This window comes from Oryx dammah, unplaced genomic scaffold (genome assembly GCF_014754425.2).
Source record: "Oryx dammah isolate SB20612 unplaced genomic scaffold, SCBI_Odam_1.1 HiC_scaffold_24, whole genome shotgun sequence".
Classification (NCBI taxonomy): domain Eukaryota; kingdom Metazoa; phylum Chordata; class Mammalia; order Artiodactyla; family Bovidae; genus Oryx; species Oryx dammah.
Genome location: NW_024070208.1, coordinates 82458088 through 82477562, shown reverse-complemented (window position 1 = coordinate 82477562; position 19475 = coordinate 82458088). Strand labels below are relative to the sequence as shown.

The 19475-nt window shown below is 46.3% G+C and overlaps 1 protein-coding gene across 1 annotated transcript in view; it reads right to left on the bottom strand.

Moving 5' to 3' along the window:
* The window catches only part of MYO16 (myosin XVI), a 389767-nt gene that overhangs the window by 82436 nt on the left and 287856 nt on the right, over positions 1-19475 (bottom strand). Inside the window, exon 27 of the mRNA XM_040267295.1 lies at positions 15619-15721. Coding sequence (XP_040123229.1) covers positions 15619-15721 — 103 coding nt within the window. The remainder of the gene's footprint in view (positions 1-15618; positions 15722-19475) is intronic.

The following is a 19475-nucleotide window of genomic DNA, read 5'->3' as shown; positions in this document are numbered from 1 at the left end:
TACGACTGAGCAACGAACATGCATGTTCGACTAACAGAGTAACATTTTCACTTTCACTATGCTAAGATATAAGAACTTAATGAAGCATTACTGAATATATTAAACATGTAATCATTTCAAAGAGGTTATAAAATATCCCAAATTTTATTCTTCAAAAATATGAAACAGATTCACCCCCCAAAAATGTTTCTTTCTCCTTAAAAATGAAGTTAGCCATTTAGTAGTATTTCAGATTCCTTCTTCAGAAATTATTCTGAATATTACATTTCAGTCCTTAAGGCCTCGACTCTCAGTGATACCAAGGCTTACTGTTGCTGTTTAGGCACTCAGTCGTGTCAAACTCTTGTGTGACCCCATGGACTCTAGCCCGCCAGGCTCCTCTGTCCATGGGACTTCCCAGGGAAGAATACTGGAGGGGTTTGCCAGTCCCTTCTCCAGGGGATCTTCTGACACAGGGATCCAACCTGTGTCTCCTACATCGCAGGCGAATTCTTTATGGTTGAGCTACCAAGGACCTATACTAAGGATGAGTAGGACATAAGTCAAGGAATCTGTCTTCATCAGGAAAACCCAGACAAGATCCCTGCGTTTCAGGGATTTACCTTGTCTATTAATGACACCGACTAGGAGAAAAGTGTTGGTCATTTTAATTTTGTTTGCGTGCTGAATTCATACATAGTGACTCTGAAATCAGTGCCTTGGTACGCTATATCAAATCCAGCAAATTAAGATTCAAATGAATGAGAACAAATGTTGGGAGCACCTCCACTCTTGACTTTGGTTGCATTCTCTTCTAAAAAGCTGTTCTCACAACCAGAGAAAAGGAGATCCTGACATGTTCTCCCACCAAGCCCTCCCCGTGTACACCCTGGAGGCAGCATGTTCCTATCTGAGATGAAAACCTTAATGTCATCCTGACTCTTGTAAACTAAGCCATCTGTGAGTAGAGTCATCACTATTTTTTATTAGAAAACCATTAGGGTTTTTTTTTCTTTCTTGAAAGGACAGATTTTAAAAGATGAAACAAAATTGTCATTGATGACTTTGAGAGTTTCAATGATTGATACAGTTTTTAGGGGTTTTTTCAGGGATGCAGGCTGTGGGAGCAGAGACAAGGCTGGATGGACGGTTGCCATGGAGTGCAGGTGGCCTGGAGGCTGAGCTAGAGATGCTGAGGGCACCTGCGAGGTCCTTACCCCGCCTCCCTGTCCTCATCCTCAACTCTGACTGTCGCTTCCAACCAGAGAGGCAGACACGGAGGGCTGCCCTTCTTGGGAAGGGGAGAGGGCCCCACACTTCCTGCTCCCAGGGCCTCACCTTTTCAGGGGCGTCCTTCAACACCTCACCTCCCTTCCTGCATCACTGGCCTCACCTTTTTAGGGACGTTCCTCGTCCGATCACCCCTTGCTGTTTGGGAGATCGTGGGCAAAACTACCTTCAGAAGAGCCATCTGTGAATTAGAGTCATCATTGTTTTTATTAGAAAACCATTAGGACTTTTGTTTTTGTTTTCTGAGGTGACAGATTTTGAAACATTAAACAAAATTGTCATTGATGACTTCAGACTTTTCAATTACTGATACAGTTTTGAATGTATCTTTCTAAACACCAGTCTCATTACGCTTTGCTGTGGTTCAGTCACCCGGTCATGTCCGGCGCTCTGTGACCCCATGGACTGCAACACACCAGGCCTCCCTGTCCCTCGCCGTCTCCGGAAGCATGCCCAAGTTCATGTCCATTGCATCTATTTTAGTAGCAGGGCATGATTTCCAAGGCCATGCTCAAACTCTCTTGAAATGTTTATTAGGCCTTCTATAATACAAGATCCTTTTCCAATGCAATTGAGTTTATTCTCAAATTATATCATATTTCTTACTGTTTCTAAATAGGAACATTTTTCTCCTTCTGGCTTAACGTATAACACTGTATTTTTCTCCCTATCTCTCTCTAAATAATCTGCTAGAATGGCTCTGATTCATCCTTCAAAACTCAGATGGCTTCATGAACGCTCAGTCTAGTGGGTACTTTATAACAATGAATTCATTAATGTAATGCATCGATGTCACTAATGTACCTTGTAGATATCTCCATCTTCGAATGTACCTTGTAGAACTATCTCTACAGTGGAAGGCCACTGAATTCCCATTTTTGTCATTACTGGAATACCTGTTGGAATGTTCAACTTGACTATGAAATATTTGTGGGCTAGGATAGAACTGGACATGGAACAACAGACTGGTTCCAAATAGGAAAAAGAGAATGCCAAGGCTGTATATTGTCACCCTGCTTATTTAACTTCTCTGCAGAGTACATCATGAGAAACGCTGGACTGGAAGAAACACAAGCTGGAATCAAGATTGCCGGGAGAAATATCAATAACCTCAGATATGCAGATGACACCACCCTTATGGCAGAAAGTGAAGAGGAGCTAAAAAGCCTCTTGATGAAAGTGAAAGAGGAGAGTGAAAAAGTTGGCTTAAAGCTCAACATTCAGAAAACGAAGATCATGGCATCCTGTCCCATCACTTCATGAGAAATAGATGGGGAAACAGTGGAAACAGTGTCAGACTTTATTTTTGCGGGCTCCAAAATCACTGCAGATGGTGACTGCAGCCATGAAATTGAAAGACGCTTACTCCTTGGAAGAAAAGTTATGATCAACCTAGACAGCATATACAAAAGCAGAGACATTACTTTGCCGACTAAGGTCCATGTAGTCAAGGCTATGGTTTTTCCTGTGGTCATGTATGGATGTGAGAGTTGGACTGTGAAGAAGGCTGAGCGCTGAAGAATTGATGCTTTTGAACTGTGGTGTTGGAGAAGACTCTTGAGAGTCCCCTGGACTGCAAGGAGATCCAACCAGTCCATTCTGAAGGAGATCAGCCCTGGGATTTCTTTGGAAGGAATGATGCTGAAGCTGAAACTCCAGTACTTTGGCCACCTCATGCAAAGAGTTGACTCAGTGGAAAAGACTCTGATGCTGGGAGGGATTGGGGGCAGGAGGAGAAGGGGACGACAGAGAATGAGATGGCTGGATGGCATCACTGACTCGATGGACATGAGTCTGGGTGAACTCCAGGAGTTGGTGATGGACAGGGAGGCCTGGCGTGCTGCGATTCATGGGGTCACAGAGAGTTGGACACAACTGAGCGACTGAACTGAACTGAACTGAGGATACTGTTGGAAAAATATAAAGGGCACAATTTACACATATTAGGTGAAGGAAAGCAGATGGCATGACAAAATGGAAAAAAACAGAATTTCAAAGAAAATAACTTTAATGGATAGTAGATATAATGTGAACTCAGATTTTTAAAATTATTTATTTCAAATAATTGAATCTTAAAAAAATAAATCCACTTAAACTATGCGAATGCATTCATTTAAGAAAAAAATGTGTCTAATGCAGCTGGAGAAACAGATGTTACGTGTCATATTTCTGGCGCCATCACATTCTGGTGTAAGATAACTGTATCCATAATCTAGGACTCCATACTCTAATTCTTTACCTGCCCTTGGGCTCACCTTGCCACTGCCTCCAATCTATTAATACTCTAGAAACCTTTCCATGATTTTGTATTGCCTGTAAGCTAAAATGCATACTTTGGGGTTTGGCATTCAAACGCCTTTATAATATGATCTTTATTAAACTCTGATGGCCTAACACGTTTTACTCCTCTAAAAGAGCTATTATTGACTTGGGATTCTAACTTCTCACGCACTCTCTGAGGGCAGAAACCCACGTGAGCCTTGCGTGTAGGGCCCGCAGCATCTGAGCAACATCCTTAGTGGAAGATGTCACTGCTGTTTCCACTGGTTCGTTACGTGCCATCCCTGTCTTTCTATGTCTGCAATTATTGGCAGCTTTTTATTAATAGTTATCACAGATTAGATTTGACTGAGAAAGAGTTTACTGTGGGGGCTGATATTTTTGCTGCAAAATGCTGTACCCTTGTTATTATAGATAAAAAATTACTCCGAAATTTTGAATCTCTCTGGCTCTAACAACACCAGCATTATTCAAATACATACTTCCCACTTAAAGACAAGATATAAAAAATCATAGCTGGATTAAAAGTAGTCAACTTCTTTCACTGTAATGTTGGAATTTACGTAAAGTGCCCTCCCAATGTCAACCTGTTCAGTTTTCAAAACAGCTTTATTGACAACGACAAGAACAACACACTCTCTCCTGTGTTTTGATGTCTGTGCCCCTCTCCCATCAGACTTGTTCCTCTCCCTGCTGATCTGAGAATGTCACCGTGCTCCTGTAAAACAGTTCTTCTCCTTCTCCCCATGCACAGCACTTTCTGTACCCACCAGGTAATCTCTTCCGGACAGAAACAGTCCCCCACGAACGCCTACATTCCCACTTGCATGCCATGAACAGGCCTTCCCACGTTCCCGGCTCGTTATCATTTTCACATAGGACTTAGGTACATTGTGTACTGCATCTTTCCTGGCTTTCCTCTCTCACGTTTATTCACCCACTTAACCTACCATCTGTCTTATCTGTCTCTTCACTCGTCATTCATCCATCCACCCATCCATCCTTCTATCCACCCCTCCCTCCCTCTTTACATCCAGCCCTCTATCCTTCTATCCATCCTTCTCTCCATCACCCTGTTCATAAATCACACATTTGTCAAGGGCTCTACTAGTACCAGGCCCTGTGCCAAGCTCTAGACCACAAGGATGAATGGAATATGTTTTATACTTTCAGGAAGCTCAATGAAACAACCATTTAACTAAAAGCTGTCTCCTCCAGGCTGAATTCACATATTTCCCCTATTTACTTCTTTTAAAAATTTTTTTTCTTTTTAGGTAAGAAATGGATTTATTCAGGTTCAGCGAGAAGCACAGTCCACAGACAGAGTGTGGGCCACTGCAGAAGGTGAGTGCAGCCCTGTCTACTTCTTTGATCTGTTACGTTTCTAAAGAAGATCACTGTTTTATGAATTTATACTTATTATTAGTATTTCCATAATTTACATTTTCATGGTGGCTAATATAGATATCCTAAAGTTCAGTCTGGCTCTGATTGCACTTTAAAACATCGCCAAAGAATACATTTGTGCTAAACATAAGTTCTTTTCTCTTTTTTATAAACAGACCATTCTTGAATTTTAACTTTAACACAGAAAAGATAATTACAGCCACACACTCTAATAAGTACTGTATCTTCTGGTATTTGAAGAAGGTGGTTTGGCTCGAATTACATGTAATTACATATTAAGAAAAATTAATCACTCTCACCCAGAATACTATGACCTGTATAGCAAGCAGTGACGAATAAAAACCACTATTTTGAGCTTACGAGTGAATTACGTACCACGGGATCCTATGTATTATTTCATTATGGAAATCACACCAATCTGGTCAAGAGTGCTTAAAACATATCTCTTCTTTCCAGAATGACACTTTGTGAAAAGCAAACCAAAGCCAAACCCAAACAAAGTTGATTAGCTCCAAAAAAGTGCACTGGATAAGTTAATGGATCCTCTCAGGGAGCACCTTTACTCTGTCTTTTTAACAAAAGGGCCTCAAGAATGTCAATAACAGTTACCCTGCCCCGTGGAATGTGAGGTTATAAATGATTAACAGCAGCATAAACACAATCACAGCCGTTGTCCCTGCTGGGGTGTGGACACAAAGTCAAGAGCCCTGCCCCCACCAGCACCCTCCGCGTTGCTGCCACTGTGTTCCCTGATGCTGGCTTTCCTGCTATAGACATGAGTCCTCATGACCCCGTGTCCTCATCATCTGGTCTTATATTGCTCTTTGACAGTATTTTAGTGTGTTAGTCACTCAGCCGAGTCCAACTCTTTGCAACTCCATAGACTGTAGCCTGCCAGGCTCCTCTGGCCCTGGGATTCTCTGGGCAAGAATGCCAAAGTGGGTTGTCATTCCCTTCTCCAGGGGATCTTCCCGACCCAGGGACTGAACCTGGGTCTCCCGCGTTGCTGGCAGATTCTTTACTGTCTGAGCCACCAGGAAAGCCTTCTAAGATATTTTTAAAAGATTTCCTAGCCTTCCTAATTTTACAAATATTTCTTCTGTGGTGCATTCGTATTTGCTTTGCAACTCACCCATCTTTATTTTGTGAACTGTCTTCTGCTTTCAGTGCCTACAAGGCCAGGTCTTTTCCATTTTTCTTCTTCTTCTTCTTCTTCTTTTTTTTTTAGTATAATTTTTACTGGAATTTAGTTGATTTACAATGTTGTGTTAGTTTCAGATGTACAGAAAAGTGAATCAGTTATACACATACATGGGGGCTTCCCAGGTGGTGCTAGTGGTAAAGAACCCGCCTGCCAACGCAGGAGAGATAAGAGACTCAGGTTTGATCCCTGGGTGGGGAAGATCCCCTGGAGGACGGCATGGCAACCCACTCCAGTATTCCTGCCTGGAGAGTCCCATGGACTGAGGAGCATGGCGGGCTACAGTCCATAGGGTCGCAAAAGAGTCGGACACAACTGAAGTGACTTAATGCATAAGCACACACACACATATGCCCACTCTTTAGATCCTTTTCCCATATAGGTCATTCCAGAGTATTGAGTCCCCCCCGCTATACCTTATTACTTATCTATTTATATATAGTAATGTGTATATATCAATCCCAAACTCCCGATTTGTCCCTTCCCCTCCACTTCCACCCTGGTCACCCGAAGTTTGTGACATCTGTGACGCTATTTCTGTTTTGTAAAGAAGTTCATTTGCACCATTTGTCTTTTAGGTTTCCCATGTAAGCAATATCATATGGTCTTTTCCATCTTTCAGAGCTCCACACTTATTTTGTGCAGCAAATTCACACTTGGACATAAGAGCATAAGCGTATTCCCGACCTAAACTGATGTGCTGGTTTTAAAAGTGTTCACTCTTTGAGTCAATAAAAGGTCACGTGCTTGTTGACTGAAGGTCCCTGTGAAGTCCTATCCCTTCTCTGCCTCAGCCACCCTGTGTGTCCATCTGTACCTGCTCTGTCTCACGTGGGTTACTATCTAAAGCTTGTTGCCTCGCTCCCCAGATCTAGATTTGCTTTCCAGTGATACGTTTCTGTTTTTTCTCATGTTTGAAGCCTGAATTGGATCATGGTGACACTCTCCTTAAAGCTCAATGAAGTAGGATGCTGAGCTTTGCTCACATAAGTCCCTATGGCTCTGGACCCCATGTCCCTCTAAGCATCCATTCTGAAGGGCAATTCTGCCCCAGAGGGTGACGCCGGTTCATAATGGGCAAAACCCCTTAGCCATGACAAGGTTGTGGCATACAACAGGTGCTTAATAAGGGCTTGTTGAATGACTACATCATTCCAGGTGGCGCAGTGGGAGAGAACCTGCTTCCCAATGCAGGAGATGCAAGAGACCCAGGTTTGATCCCTGGGTGGGGAAGATGCCCTGGAGGAGGAAATGGCAACCCACTCCAGTACTCTTGCCTGGAGAGTCCCGTGGACAGAGGAGTCTGGCCGGCTCCAGTGCATGGGGTTGCACAGAGTCGGACACGACTGAGCATGCACACAGCACACGGTGGACTGGTGGAGAAGAGACGGACCTGGGGTGGGCGTCGGCACGACCCCCACTCTCCCAGCAGCAGTAACCCGGAGCCCGGCCGACCCAGGAAGGTGAGCCTTGAGGGGCCACAAACCCCCTAACAGCTGAGGGGCTCTGCACCCCCTGCCCCAGCCCTAGTGTCTCATCCATTTTCCTTCCTGGGGAGTGGGGTTGACAGACGAAGAGCAGAGGCTGAGAAACACGGCCTCGCAGCGGGGCGCTCTCCCCTTCACGGCTGGGGCTTGGGGCTTGGGGCTCTTCTCGGGCGGCGTCCTCCCCGGGGGCAGCACGTCAGCCCCCGCGCGCTACTTCCGGTCCAGCCCATGCCTCGCAGCGCGCTACTTCCGGTCCAGCCCGTGCCTCGCCAGCCCTCGGGTCTCAGCCTGGACTCGGTGGCGGTGGGTGTGCCCTTCAGGTCCCCGCCCACCTGGCCCCGGGACCCCGGGATTCCCCTCAGTGAGGGCTTGCAGGACCCTAACCGGTAGCTCTCTGTGGGTTTTCTGCTCACGGTCCGCTTCCCGGCTCCCGCCGTGAGGGGCACAGGCCATTCCTCCCCAAGATGGCGGCTCGCCCGCCTGTGTGACCGCAGGGACACACAAAGTGGGGCTCACCAATGGAGCTGACTCGCTCCACCAACAGACCTGGAGTCCGAGGAGAGGGGCCTGATTGCTAAGACGTGAAAAGCCGGGTTCGCAGTGGGCATCGCCCGCTCTCGCTTAGCAACAGTTGAGTGCCAGACACTACTAGCCTGAGCTTTCTGCCTGAAGAGGCTGAGAGGGAAGACGTGGAATCGCTTTCGAAGAGAGACGAACACACGAGCGGCAAGACTCGACTGCGCACGCTTCCATTTTCAAAGGGAGCTTGGGCTGAGGAGGAGGTGCGTTCATTCAGTCACTGAACAAACACAAGCTGAGGGTCTGTTCTGACCAGACCCTTGGCGGTGTCATTGTGAAACACACACACGTGTGTGTGAAAATATATAAGAAAAAAAAGAGAGACGTAATATCTGTCCTCAGAGTATAAAGGGAGGCACACTGACCAAGAATCAAACATCTATGATGTTATTTTTAAAAACTGAGTGAACACACACCAAGCATCTGGGGTAATTGTAGGTAGTTCAGTTAGTGATGGGTGAGATCTATATTTTCTTCTTTAATTTTCTCTTTGTTTCAAATTTCTTATAGAGATCGAACCCTTTGTAACAAAATCACAATCACATATGTGTATATGCATGTGTTTAGAACCTGAGAAAAATGGAAATTAATCTATGTGTGCATATACAGCAATTCCGTCATAATGCACACACTATACTCTTAGATCCCTATTTTTCATTATGCTGAACAGTAATAATGCCGGAGAAAGAGGAAGAACTACAGAGAAAGAGTAGTTTTATAGGCTATTTTCTAGCTTGTACTTGTGGTTGATTTACGAAGTGCTCCTCCGGTAATAAAACAAAGGCTATAAGCCATTAATTTATTGTACTAATAAGAGCCAAGGGCCCTAATACAATTGTCTTGTCTTCGAAGATGTAAAGAAAGTGGAGCATGTTTAAAACTTGAACAGTTTCTTGCTCTTACTTTTTTATTATCTTTTCTCTACTGGACAATTTTAGATTAATGAAAATAATAAATCCTTCATGCAACTGATTTTATTTAATGTTATGGTAAAATGTTAATCTTGCAATTCTCAGCACTGTCAGAGGGAATCCTTGCAGGGCCATATATTTCAGAAAGACACGCAGTGGAATCTAGGCCATGCCTTACTCGAGAGGATGTGGAGGATGAAACCTACCTCAGAGGAAGATGGTGCAGAAAACAATGACTGCGATTACCCTGGTAGGGAATAAGCACAAACAGGGAGAGCAGACTTCACTGAACCTGGGGGTTGCTTTCTTCTAGTTCTTTTGGTGTCTCTCTCTTTTTTTCTTCCTTAAACTACATTTAAAAATTTTTTTACTGGAGTTTAGCTGCTACATTTTTTTTTCTTTAGCCATGGACTTTATTGTTTGAATATTTGCAATTATTATTCTATACACAAACGTTAATTTCTTACAGAACTCTGTATTCCATATTGCTAGGTCAATTCACTCTTCATTTTATGTCACATTTCCATCAAGAACTATTTCCCCAAATCACAGTCTGCCTGATTGTGTGTTATTGTTGTTCAGTTGCTAAGTTGTGTATGACTAAGTTGTGATGCTAAGTTGTGATGCCATAGACTAGCCCATCAGGCTCCTCTGTCCATGGGATTCTCCAGGCAAGAATACTGGAGTGGGTTGCCATGCCCTCCTCCAGGGGATCTTCCCAACCCAGGGATCGAACCCGTGCCTCCCGCATTGCAGGCAGATTCTTTACTTCCCGTCTGTGCCACCTTGAGAAAGTCACCGGGAGCCCTCTTGTGTCTGACTCCCCATCCTCATGGCATTAGAGAATGCAGGAAGTCTCCCTGAGGTTATCATCTCAGCTTCTCCTTCCACGATGTCCTGTGACAGGCGTCGCACAGAACGCCTTTGCTTGTCCATGAGGCTCCCCTCACCCCAGAGTCCTAGAACTGTCTGGAAGGACAGTAAAAGCCGTTCATGTGGAAACCTTGCCAAGTGGGGGGCTGCCCAACGCCCCAGTGCCCCTGAACAGAGAGATCCGTTTCTCTCTTCATCACCCTCCAGATGGCTTGAAAATGAATATAGCATTCAAAGAACTACACAGAAGACAGCATCCCCTACCCAGTTGATTCATATAAAATGTGTGAAAATCAGATGATACCATTTATTTTTCCACTTAGAATTAGTTTCAGAAGTTTCCCCCTTTACGGAAGTGACATAGCATGGCTAATACAGGCCTGCCCATTGCTGGTATATGGCTGTGAAAATCGGCCAGAAAAGGTTTGATAAATGAACACAGACTGGAGGGATGATTCTTAAAGGTAAATTTTAAAGTGGGATCGAATTAAAAATGTATATATTTAAATAAATGAAATACCTGAATAATTTTTTAAAATACCAGATAGTAGAAAGTTAATAACTAGTAGCTTCATTTAACTTATTTTCAAAACAGTTTGATTTTTTTTTCCCCCACAAAAGAAGTAATCCATAGACTTTTTGTTTCATGAAGAAAAATACCTCTGGTGAGACACAAAACCATCCTGGAAGTCAGTCCTGTAGAGTCTATTTGAATCATCTCAGGAAACTTCAATTGCTTTTTGACCAACTTACTTAAATTCTCCTCTGAAATAAGGATAAAGCTCATCCAGAGTGTTTTTAAAATTTGTCATTTCATGCACATGAACAAGAAACCGCTAAGCACTGATGCCTTTCTAGCTTCACAATTTCCCTTCACTTCTCATCAAGTTAAAACCACCTTCTATTAAAGCAGTGATGTTGATAATGTATGTACAGCAAGCAATGGCAAGACTGAGTCTGCCCAAACTTGTGGTGACCAGCTCAAATCCTATGAAGATTCCTTGGAAAAGTAAGGGCTGGTGGTGTGAACTACCAACAGGTTAAGTGCTCTTTTGGAAACAAAAGTGCTTTAGGAAAAGCACTGTCCATGTGACTTACAATTTTTTCATACATGCTTAAAATAATTAAATTGGCCCCATGCAATATTCCACTTAAGCTGTATTTAGGTAGTGATTACAAATTCTAAAAATTATCTTTAATTATAGAAGTAACCTATGAATTCATTTCACCTTCTAAATATAGACATACGCTAAAATTCCATTTGACTCTCATCTTGAAACCATCCTTCAGATATCAGTGCTCTTAGGTTTCTGTGAATTATTCCAGATTTTAAAGATTCATATATGTTTGTGTATGTGAGTGAGTGCTTAGCCTCTAAGTCCTGTCTGCCTCTTTGTGACTCTGGACTGTAGCCTGCCAGGCTCCTCTGTCCATGGGATTCTTCAGGCTAGAATACTAGAGTGGGTTGCCATGCCCTCCTCCAGGGATCTTCCCAACCCAGGGATCGAACCTGAGTGTCTTACATCTCCTGCACTGGCAAGCGGTTCTTTACCACCATGCCACTTGAGAAGCCCACCTCTGCATATATAGAGTCGTTTGGTGGTTTCTTACCAACAAAGACTCATTGACCGGCTGGGAAAGTCTGCACCAAGCATATGCCTGTGAGATGCCCTTGCTGCCCACGCAGTCCACAGGGCGGACACAGCCTCCTCAACACGCTTACTCCACAGGTCGGGGACAGACAGGCAGCGGCTCAGTAGAAGACGGGCTGGGTGACCTCAGGAGTGAGGACAAGAATGGAGGACGGGGAGGTGAGGACAAGGCCCGGGCCACCTGCCTGCTGGGGGCGCTGCCACTTGGTTCAGCAGGATGGGTCTCTGCCTGCCTCTGCCCATGGGGTCAAGGCGAGGTGAGCACTCCTGGGGTGGCACCTGGACCGTGGATGCTGGCCAGCCCTGCGGCATCCCTGGGTGCCTGGAGCAGCCAGGTCTCTGCTCTCAGACTAGAATGGGCGTTACACACCAGACAGGACCAAACATTTCCTCCCTTGAGCCCAGTTCCTCCTGTTCTCCCTTTTCTCCTTCTCCTTCTTTTTCCTTAAGTCAGGACCTAGCCTCCCAAAGCCGTGGCTGTAGAAGGGTCAGGGGGCTGACGCTCACTAAAGAAAGATTCCAATCAGAACTGGCAGCAACGGCAAGCAGCCAGCTTGTTTTATCTCCATCTACCGGGTGCATGAGAAATGGGAAAAAAAAGACACTAACTGCAGGAAGCAATCTGCCAGGCTCATCAAGGAACCTCCCAGTACCTCTGATCAAAGCCCTGCTCTGGAAGCATAATCTGTGCCTTTCAAGTTCTGTCGTCCGAGCAAAGAGACTTTCAGTGGCTACATTAAAAGATACAGATCGGAGCGAGTGCAGCGGAAAGAACCCGCCATCGAACAGCTGGGTCTGGTCCCGCCAAAGGGCCTTCTGGCCGAGACGAAATATTCGCCCCACCTTGCATTTTGATCAGGAATCCGATCTCTACAGCGACTTCCTCATGTCTGCAGTGAGCTTATTCCTGTTCACTGCCTCCTTTCTTTCTGCCGCATGGCATTGTTCGCTATCAGGGTTAACTTAGATAAAGCAAAGCAAAATAAATAAAACATCCTCGGAGTTGTTGTAACAGACGTCCAGGATGAGAGGAATCATTACTGACGAGATTTCAGAAATTCCAAGGCCTCGCGTACTGACTCCAATCCCACGGCTCCATGAACAGTAAACAGCACACACGGATCACTAAACAAACGCACAGCGCTGAAGGGAAGACGACTCTGTCTCCTCGTGTGCAACAGAAGCAGAACCAAGTGTTCAGTAGCACGTGCAGAATTGCTCTAATGTGCAAAAGAACAGGAGCGCTGGAGCTAGAGCCCCCGTGCTGATGCTGTGAAGGTTTCCTGCACGGGTTGTGATGGCTGTTGGGGAGAGGAAGTGATCTCATAGGATCCTCAAGACCCATGAGAGCCACAGAAAAGACCCGCTTTCAGTTCAGAGAATAGAATTTCTCGCCAACACTTCGTGCAGATTCACGCAGCCAAGGATGGCTCCAATCTCTTCCTCTTCGAGCATCACTTCTAAGCGCTATGGAGGAGAATAGCCATCAGTTTTATGGCTAACCACTCGGAGCCAGAGGATGCATAGGGCTGCTTCATGGAAACATATGTTGGCCTCTTAGCAATCTGAGGACCATGGTGCCTGAACAAAACCACCCATTAGGACCGGCTGCTGATTCAAACATTTCTTATTTAATCCTCGTTCTTGTTAACCTCCCACAAGAGAGTGGTAACAACTTTGCCTGTAACTTTCAACACGTTTCAAACAAATGATTTACTTCTGAAACTGAGGGGTCTGGCTTTCTAGATAGGAAGTTAGTTGTTTTTTTTTTTTTTTTTTAATTTAATCATTTGCCTTCTGACTAGTACAAGAGTGAAATAGGAATACACTTTATTTCTCTAGAGTGAATAATTTGTCTTATAGCATAGAGAATATGAAAGGTTACATCTTAGAGAAGCTGAAGAAAGCGACCTTTCCAAACTATTCAAGATGGAACGCATAAACAAATACGATCTGCAAATGAATACGTTTCTTCTTTTCTTTGGCCTCCTTTAAGGAGATAAAAAAGCCAAGGAAAATAAATTAGTGTAATGAAATGGGAACTCTTCCCCATGTTTTATTTTGAGGTACTTTTTCAAAGGCCCAGTGTGCGTGGGGTTCAGCGTCACACCGTAACCAGTGGCAAAGTCAAAAGTGTCCTAGCACACGTGGGGAGAGGGACAGCTGCCTGGCTGCCCTGGGTTGTTCCCTGGGCCCCCTCCCTCCTTGTTTGACCCCAGACTCCGATCAGGGGTCTTGGAGGACCAAAGGCTGGTCAGGGGTGTTGGTTCCTCCCTGTCCCTCTCTTAGTGGAAGAATCTTCCCAGATTCCTCGACAACTCAACGTTCTTTCTCAACATTAATAAAGTTGTTATCTGTGTTTGTTAAAGAGCAAAATGCAATAGGAAAATCTTTGTGTTCTATATTCACTTCTGTTCAGTTGTTGTTCAGTCGCTCAGTCATGTCTGACTCTCTGCAACCCCATGGACTGCAGCAGGCCAGGCCTCCCTGTCCATCACCAATTCCTGGAGTTTACTCAAAAACTCATGTCCATTGAGTCGGTGATGCCATCCAACCATCTTGTCCCCTGTCGCCCCCTTCTTCTCCTGCCCTCCATCTTTCCCCAGACACTGGCTTAAAGTTCTGAGAGTGAGTCAGCTGAAATGACTTCACTCCCTCCAGCCTGTGGAATGGTTCCGCACGCGAGCCCCACGTCTGATGCTGCTGAGTCCTCCGCTGCTTGCTGACTTCACTCTCTGTTAGCAACTCCTCCTTCCCCCTCCTTTTTTTATCCTGTCTTTTGGCACGGATGTGCATCTGTGCCTACTACAGGCTGTGTGCGCGTCCTCCTTCAGACCACTATTTAAAGTTCAACTCCGTTATTAGTTAAAAAAGGGAAAGAACAGGAGATAGGATAATAAAGAAAGTGCTTGGGTGGCACCAACAATTAAACCGTTACTCATCCATGCTAAAATGCTAGGTTCTTGGTTCTTTGTCATGGACGGGTGAGGATGCTGGTGTCACCCCAGGGCTCAATACCTGCCCTACCCACCCTGTCTTCCCCTTTCAGACACATCAGCAGGTCTGCACCACCTCTTCGTGTCGTTTCTGCACTAAAGCACCCTTTTTTGGCCTCATCAGCCATCATACATTTTCCCTCGGAGACACTCTACCTCCCCATCGTTTTTAAAGATGAGACTTATGTCTGCTTTCCCGTAATTGTTTTGCCGAAACTACCGGCTACCAAACTCTCTGCCTCCTGGGCAGGTTCACATGCTTCGTAGCTAGAAACTTGCAGGAATTCCTGGTGTCAAGGACCCCGACTCCCATCCCTGCTCAGTTCTGTTCCTCAGTTCTTTTACATTTCACATTCCTCTTCCTGGCACTAGTCACGGCGGCCTTCTGAGTGGCTTCAGGGATTAAACAAGATCCAGACTGCGCCTCTGGGTTTCTGAAGAGCACATCCCTGCTCCATCTCCTGCTTCTTCCTCCTCTGGAAGCATGGCTTCCACGCCAGGGAACCCTGGGCTCTGTCAACCACCCCTGTCTTGGTTCCTCCAACTTCTCCCCTTTTAGACACTCCAGAAGGCTCTGCTGCCTATGTTGGGGTCTGAGATGCAGGCAAACTCGATCCTGAACTCCTCCCTGAGCCATAAACACTGGCTCCGGGCTTCCCTTGTCCTGTGTTTGCTGATGAAACTGGTGAATCAGGGACTACGCTTGGCATCCGTCTTTGCCAAACACATCCGAGCACTTCGGTTTTGCTGGTGAGTCTCAGGCAGCGGCAGCCACTCCGATATTCTTGCCTGGAGAATCCCATGGACAGAGGAGCCTGATGGGCTACAGTCCACGGGGTGGGACACAACTGAAGCGGCTGAGCGCGCACACACACACACACACACTTGGACGGCTCCTGCAATGACTCAGCTCACCTACTGGCAACCCTGACCTGCTCTGGTAGGAGCTTGGGGGTCACCCACCTGCCACCCAGGTAACGGGCAGTGCTTCAGGGCCAGCCGGCACCTCTCCTCGGCGGGCAGTGTCCTCTCATTGCCTGGGAGGGTCTCGGCCAAGGGCCTGTACCTGCAAAAGCAGCGGGGACAGGAAAGCCATGAGTGAACTGGTCAAGCAAACGGCTTTCTTCAGCAGCGTTGCCTTTGTTACCCAGTTTTTAAATCCTTCCCCTTTCTTACTTTGCCCTCTGTGCCCTCACACCTCCGTGTGTCGTGCATTTCACCCTGGATCACTTGCAACAGCCCTTGTTCTTTACATGGATGTGATTTTAAAAGGAACCAAATATACTTCTCAGTCCTCTAGTGTACCTTGAATATTACCAAGAGAGATGCAATCCATTTATCAAAAGCACGTTCGAAGAGAAAGAATACGAACTTACTAGTTCTCATTTAGATTTTTAGAATACTCTTAAAATACACCATTTAAGATATTCCAGCATTCTTTACCAATGTTTGAGAGTGAACCCAGATGTAGTTAGAATCTATAATAAAGGAAGACCAAAGCGCCCAGAAGTCTTACATAAGTGAGAAGTAGAGAAGTGCCCTTCCCACAGAGTGGAGACCGAGTGCTTTAAATCTTCTAGAGGGACCCTTCATTTTTGGAAAATTCTTCCAAATAATTAAATTTCACTCTCTGGCTGAAATTCATGGCTATATAAAGTTTTCCTCTGGGTTTATAAAAAAAAAATGTCTTTAAAGATTATATGACCCATTTGAAAAAAAAAAAAAGGATGCAAAGGCATTTAACCTGACATGCAAGCAACACAGCGTTAGGAGAAAGGGGAGGGGCGGGGCAGAGAGGAAGACGCGGGGAGGATGAGCACAGGAGGAAGGAGAGAAACACAGCAGCATCTAGTATGTTTATAATCTTCACATTGGGCCACCCTGGGAACTTACTGCCGATCAGTAAATCACCGCAGTTCTCTGTCAGTTTCTGTGGAACATCTTAGCTTTCCATCTAAAGTTTGTTGCAGCAAATCTGTCATCTTCTAAAAGGTGCTCTGTTTCTCGAGGGAAACAATGAATCCCCTGCACCTTTGGCTGCCCACCCCCCTCCACCTTCCCCCACCCGAGCTGGATGTGGCCCGCTGGCGGTCACGTGGGCATGCTCAGGCACCCAGTCATGTCCAGCGCTTTGCGACCCCGTGGACTGTAGCCTGCCAGGCTCCTCTGTGGATTTTCCAGGCAGATTCTGGAGTGGGTGGCCATGCCCTCCTCCAGGGGATCTTCCTGCCCCAGGGGTTGAACCCATGTCTCTCAAGTCTCCTGCATTGGCAGGTGGATTCTTTACCCCTAGAGTCGCCTGGGAAGCCCCACTGGCAGCCACATCACTTCATTTCTGCAAGTGCAGGAGAGAAACTAGGGTGTCCACTGTGCAGGGTCAGGGGTTGGGGGCAGTGCAGCAGGAACTATGGAGCTGGGGCACAGCATAAACCCTGAGAAAATACACCTGTGTGACCTTTTCAACAGCAGACTTTTGTTTGCTCTCTAAAATCCGTTTAGCGCTGTCCCCCACAACTCACCATTTTATCTGCCCTGGATTGAGCGTCGTCATCATCTTGCTAGCCATGAGTCAGGCAAAATAAATATGGCAGCATCAGCAACATCCCTTCCCTCTCAAACCTAGATTTTCGCTCATGTATTAACTCAGGGCACAGAAAGGAGTAAAGATAGCAGCAGAGGCTGACCGTGCATTTGGAGTGCCAGAGGCGAGGCTCTGAAAGCTCCCGCTCATCGTTTTGATCACACCGAATGGTCTAAGACGATCTGTCGATGATATTCAGTGATTATTTTTCCTTTTTTTTTTATAAGATGCAAGAATATGCTTTCCTACCCAGTAGGCACTAGACTTGGTATCTGCTGTATTTTTTTAAGCTGGTCTTATTGTGGTTGCTGCAGAAGAGACAAGGGTCTTTCCAGGCTGGCACAGAGCAGAGGAACCAGGGCTAACAGAGGTTGTGTGTGGGGGCTTGGGAAGCAGGAGGAAGCTGCAGGGGGCAGTGGAGGGCCCACCTGAAGGGGACGGGCATTCCCCAGAGGTGCTGGCACATGACCCGAGGGCATCAGTGGGCAAAAAGGGATTATGCGTTACCATGTTTGAGGGGTTCAAAGGTGATAACTAACATAATTGTATAATGTTTCTGAATAGGAAAGAAACTGGACTGGGGACCTAAACCCAGACTCAGGTTTCAGCTTTGCAGCAATTTGCTGTGAGGTCCTTGGCAAGACCCTGAACAGAAATTCTCCCCTCTCTCGGGACCGCACCTGCATGCTTCTCAGGATGTGACACAAATTCTATGTTGTGCTATAAAGGTGAATTTAATTTTTATCTGTCCTTGAAGTGTGTGATCTTCCCCAGGGCACTGGGTCATCTCTGCACATTGCACGGTGTCTACAGAAATGTCTATGTGTGGAGAAAGTAACTAGTGGGTTGGCCAGAAAGTTCTTTGAGGTTTTCCTGTGAGGTGGTATGGAAAAATCCAAAGGAGCTTTGTGAGCAACCCGATCAAGGATGGGAGGCCAAGAAGCTGGGCTGGAGGAGTGGCGGACAGGGAAGAACATTTCTCGAGCGCCGAACAAGTGCCAGGAATTTTCACCTGCTGCTTCCCACGCTCCTTGAAGGTGCAGCACATCTGGATGACTATCCTCTTTTGACAGTGAGAAGCTGATGGTCACAGAAATGAAATCCTTGCCCAGGTTGACATGGATGATGTTGAATTTCCCCCCAACCCTCCGCTGCCCTGAATAGGTAGATGGCTCAGCGGGTAAAGAGTCTACCTGCAATGCAGCAGACACAGGAGACACGGGTCCAGTTCCTGGGTCAGGAAGACCCCCTGGAGAAGGAAACAGCAACCCACTCCAGCATTCTTGCCTGGAGAATCCCATGGACAGAGGAGCCTGGTGGGCTGGTAGCAAAGAGTCAGAGACCACTGATGACTAAGCACAGCACAGCGGATACACGGATGTGACCTGATCTGGAAATAGGCTTGAAGGATGCAATGCAGTTAGGATGCCGTCAGCGGGCAGGGCCCGAGTCCCGCAGGACTGGTGTCCTGGCAAGAGGCAGAAATGCAGTGTGAGGACAGAGCCACAGCGAGGACACCACTCGGCGAGGGAGGCGGGAGTGGGGTGATGCAGCTGAAAGGACTGGGGGGCCACCCCCAAAGCTAGAGGAGGCAAGGAAGGGCCCCAGAGGGCTGGGCCCCGCTGGCGTCTCTGGAACTGTGAGAGAGTCCGTTTCTGGGGTTCAAAGCCCCCCTGAGAGGCCTGACACAGATGTGGAAGGCGCCGAGCCGGGACTGCACTGGGGCGGCCTGACTCCAGAGGCGGTGTCTCCACCAGCGCCGGTCCTTCAAGGCGCAAAGGAAGCCTCCCCGGCCCCAGGCGGTTCCAGAGTAAGAGGGACGAGACAGGGCACAAACGTCTGAAACAGCCAAACCCACGGAGGCCACCGGCGGATGGGACTCTCAGAGACGGGACTCCTTGGTTCTCTGACCTCTGGGTGACTGAGCTTCCCTCTGGCAGAAAACTAAGCTCCTAATGAAACACAGACTCATTCAAACACCCAGGAAAATCAGTGCATTCCCACCACTTAGCCGGTTACACAATGAAATGAAATCACTCACATTATCTCTTTATTCTTCTATAACTGTCTCATTCTGGAACTCTGCTAATTATCACGGAGAATGGAATTGACATAATTCAAGTATCTGAATACAGTATTAACAAGTCAGAACAAAAGTCTTAACATGCGGTGCCTTTCTCTTCTCGTTTTATATAGTCCTTTTGACACTTAAAGTGGTATAATTCTGACATTTCAACCG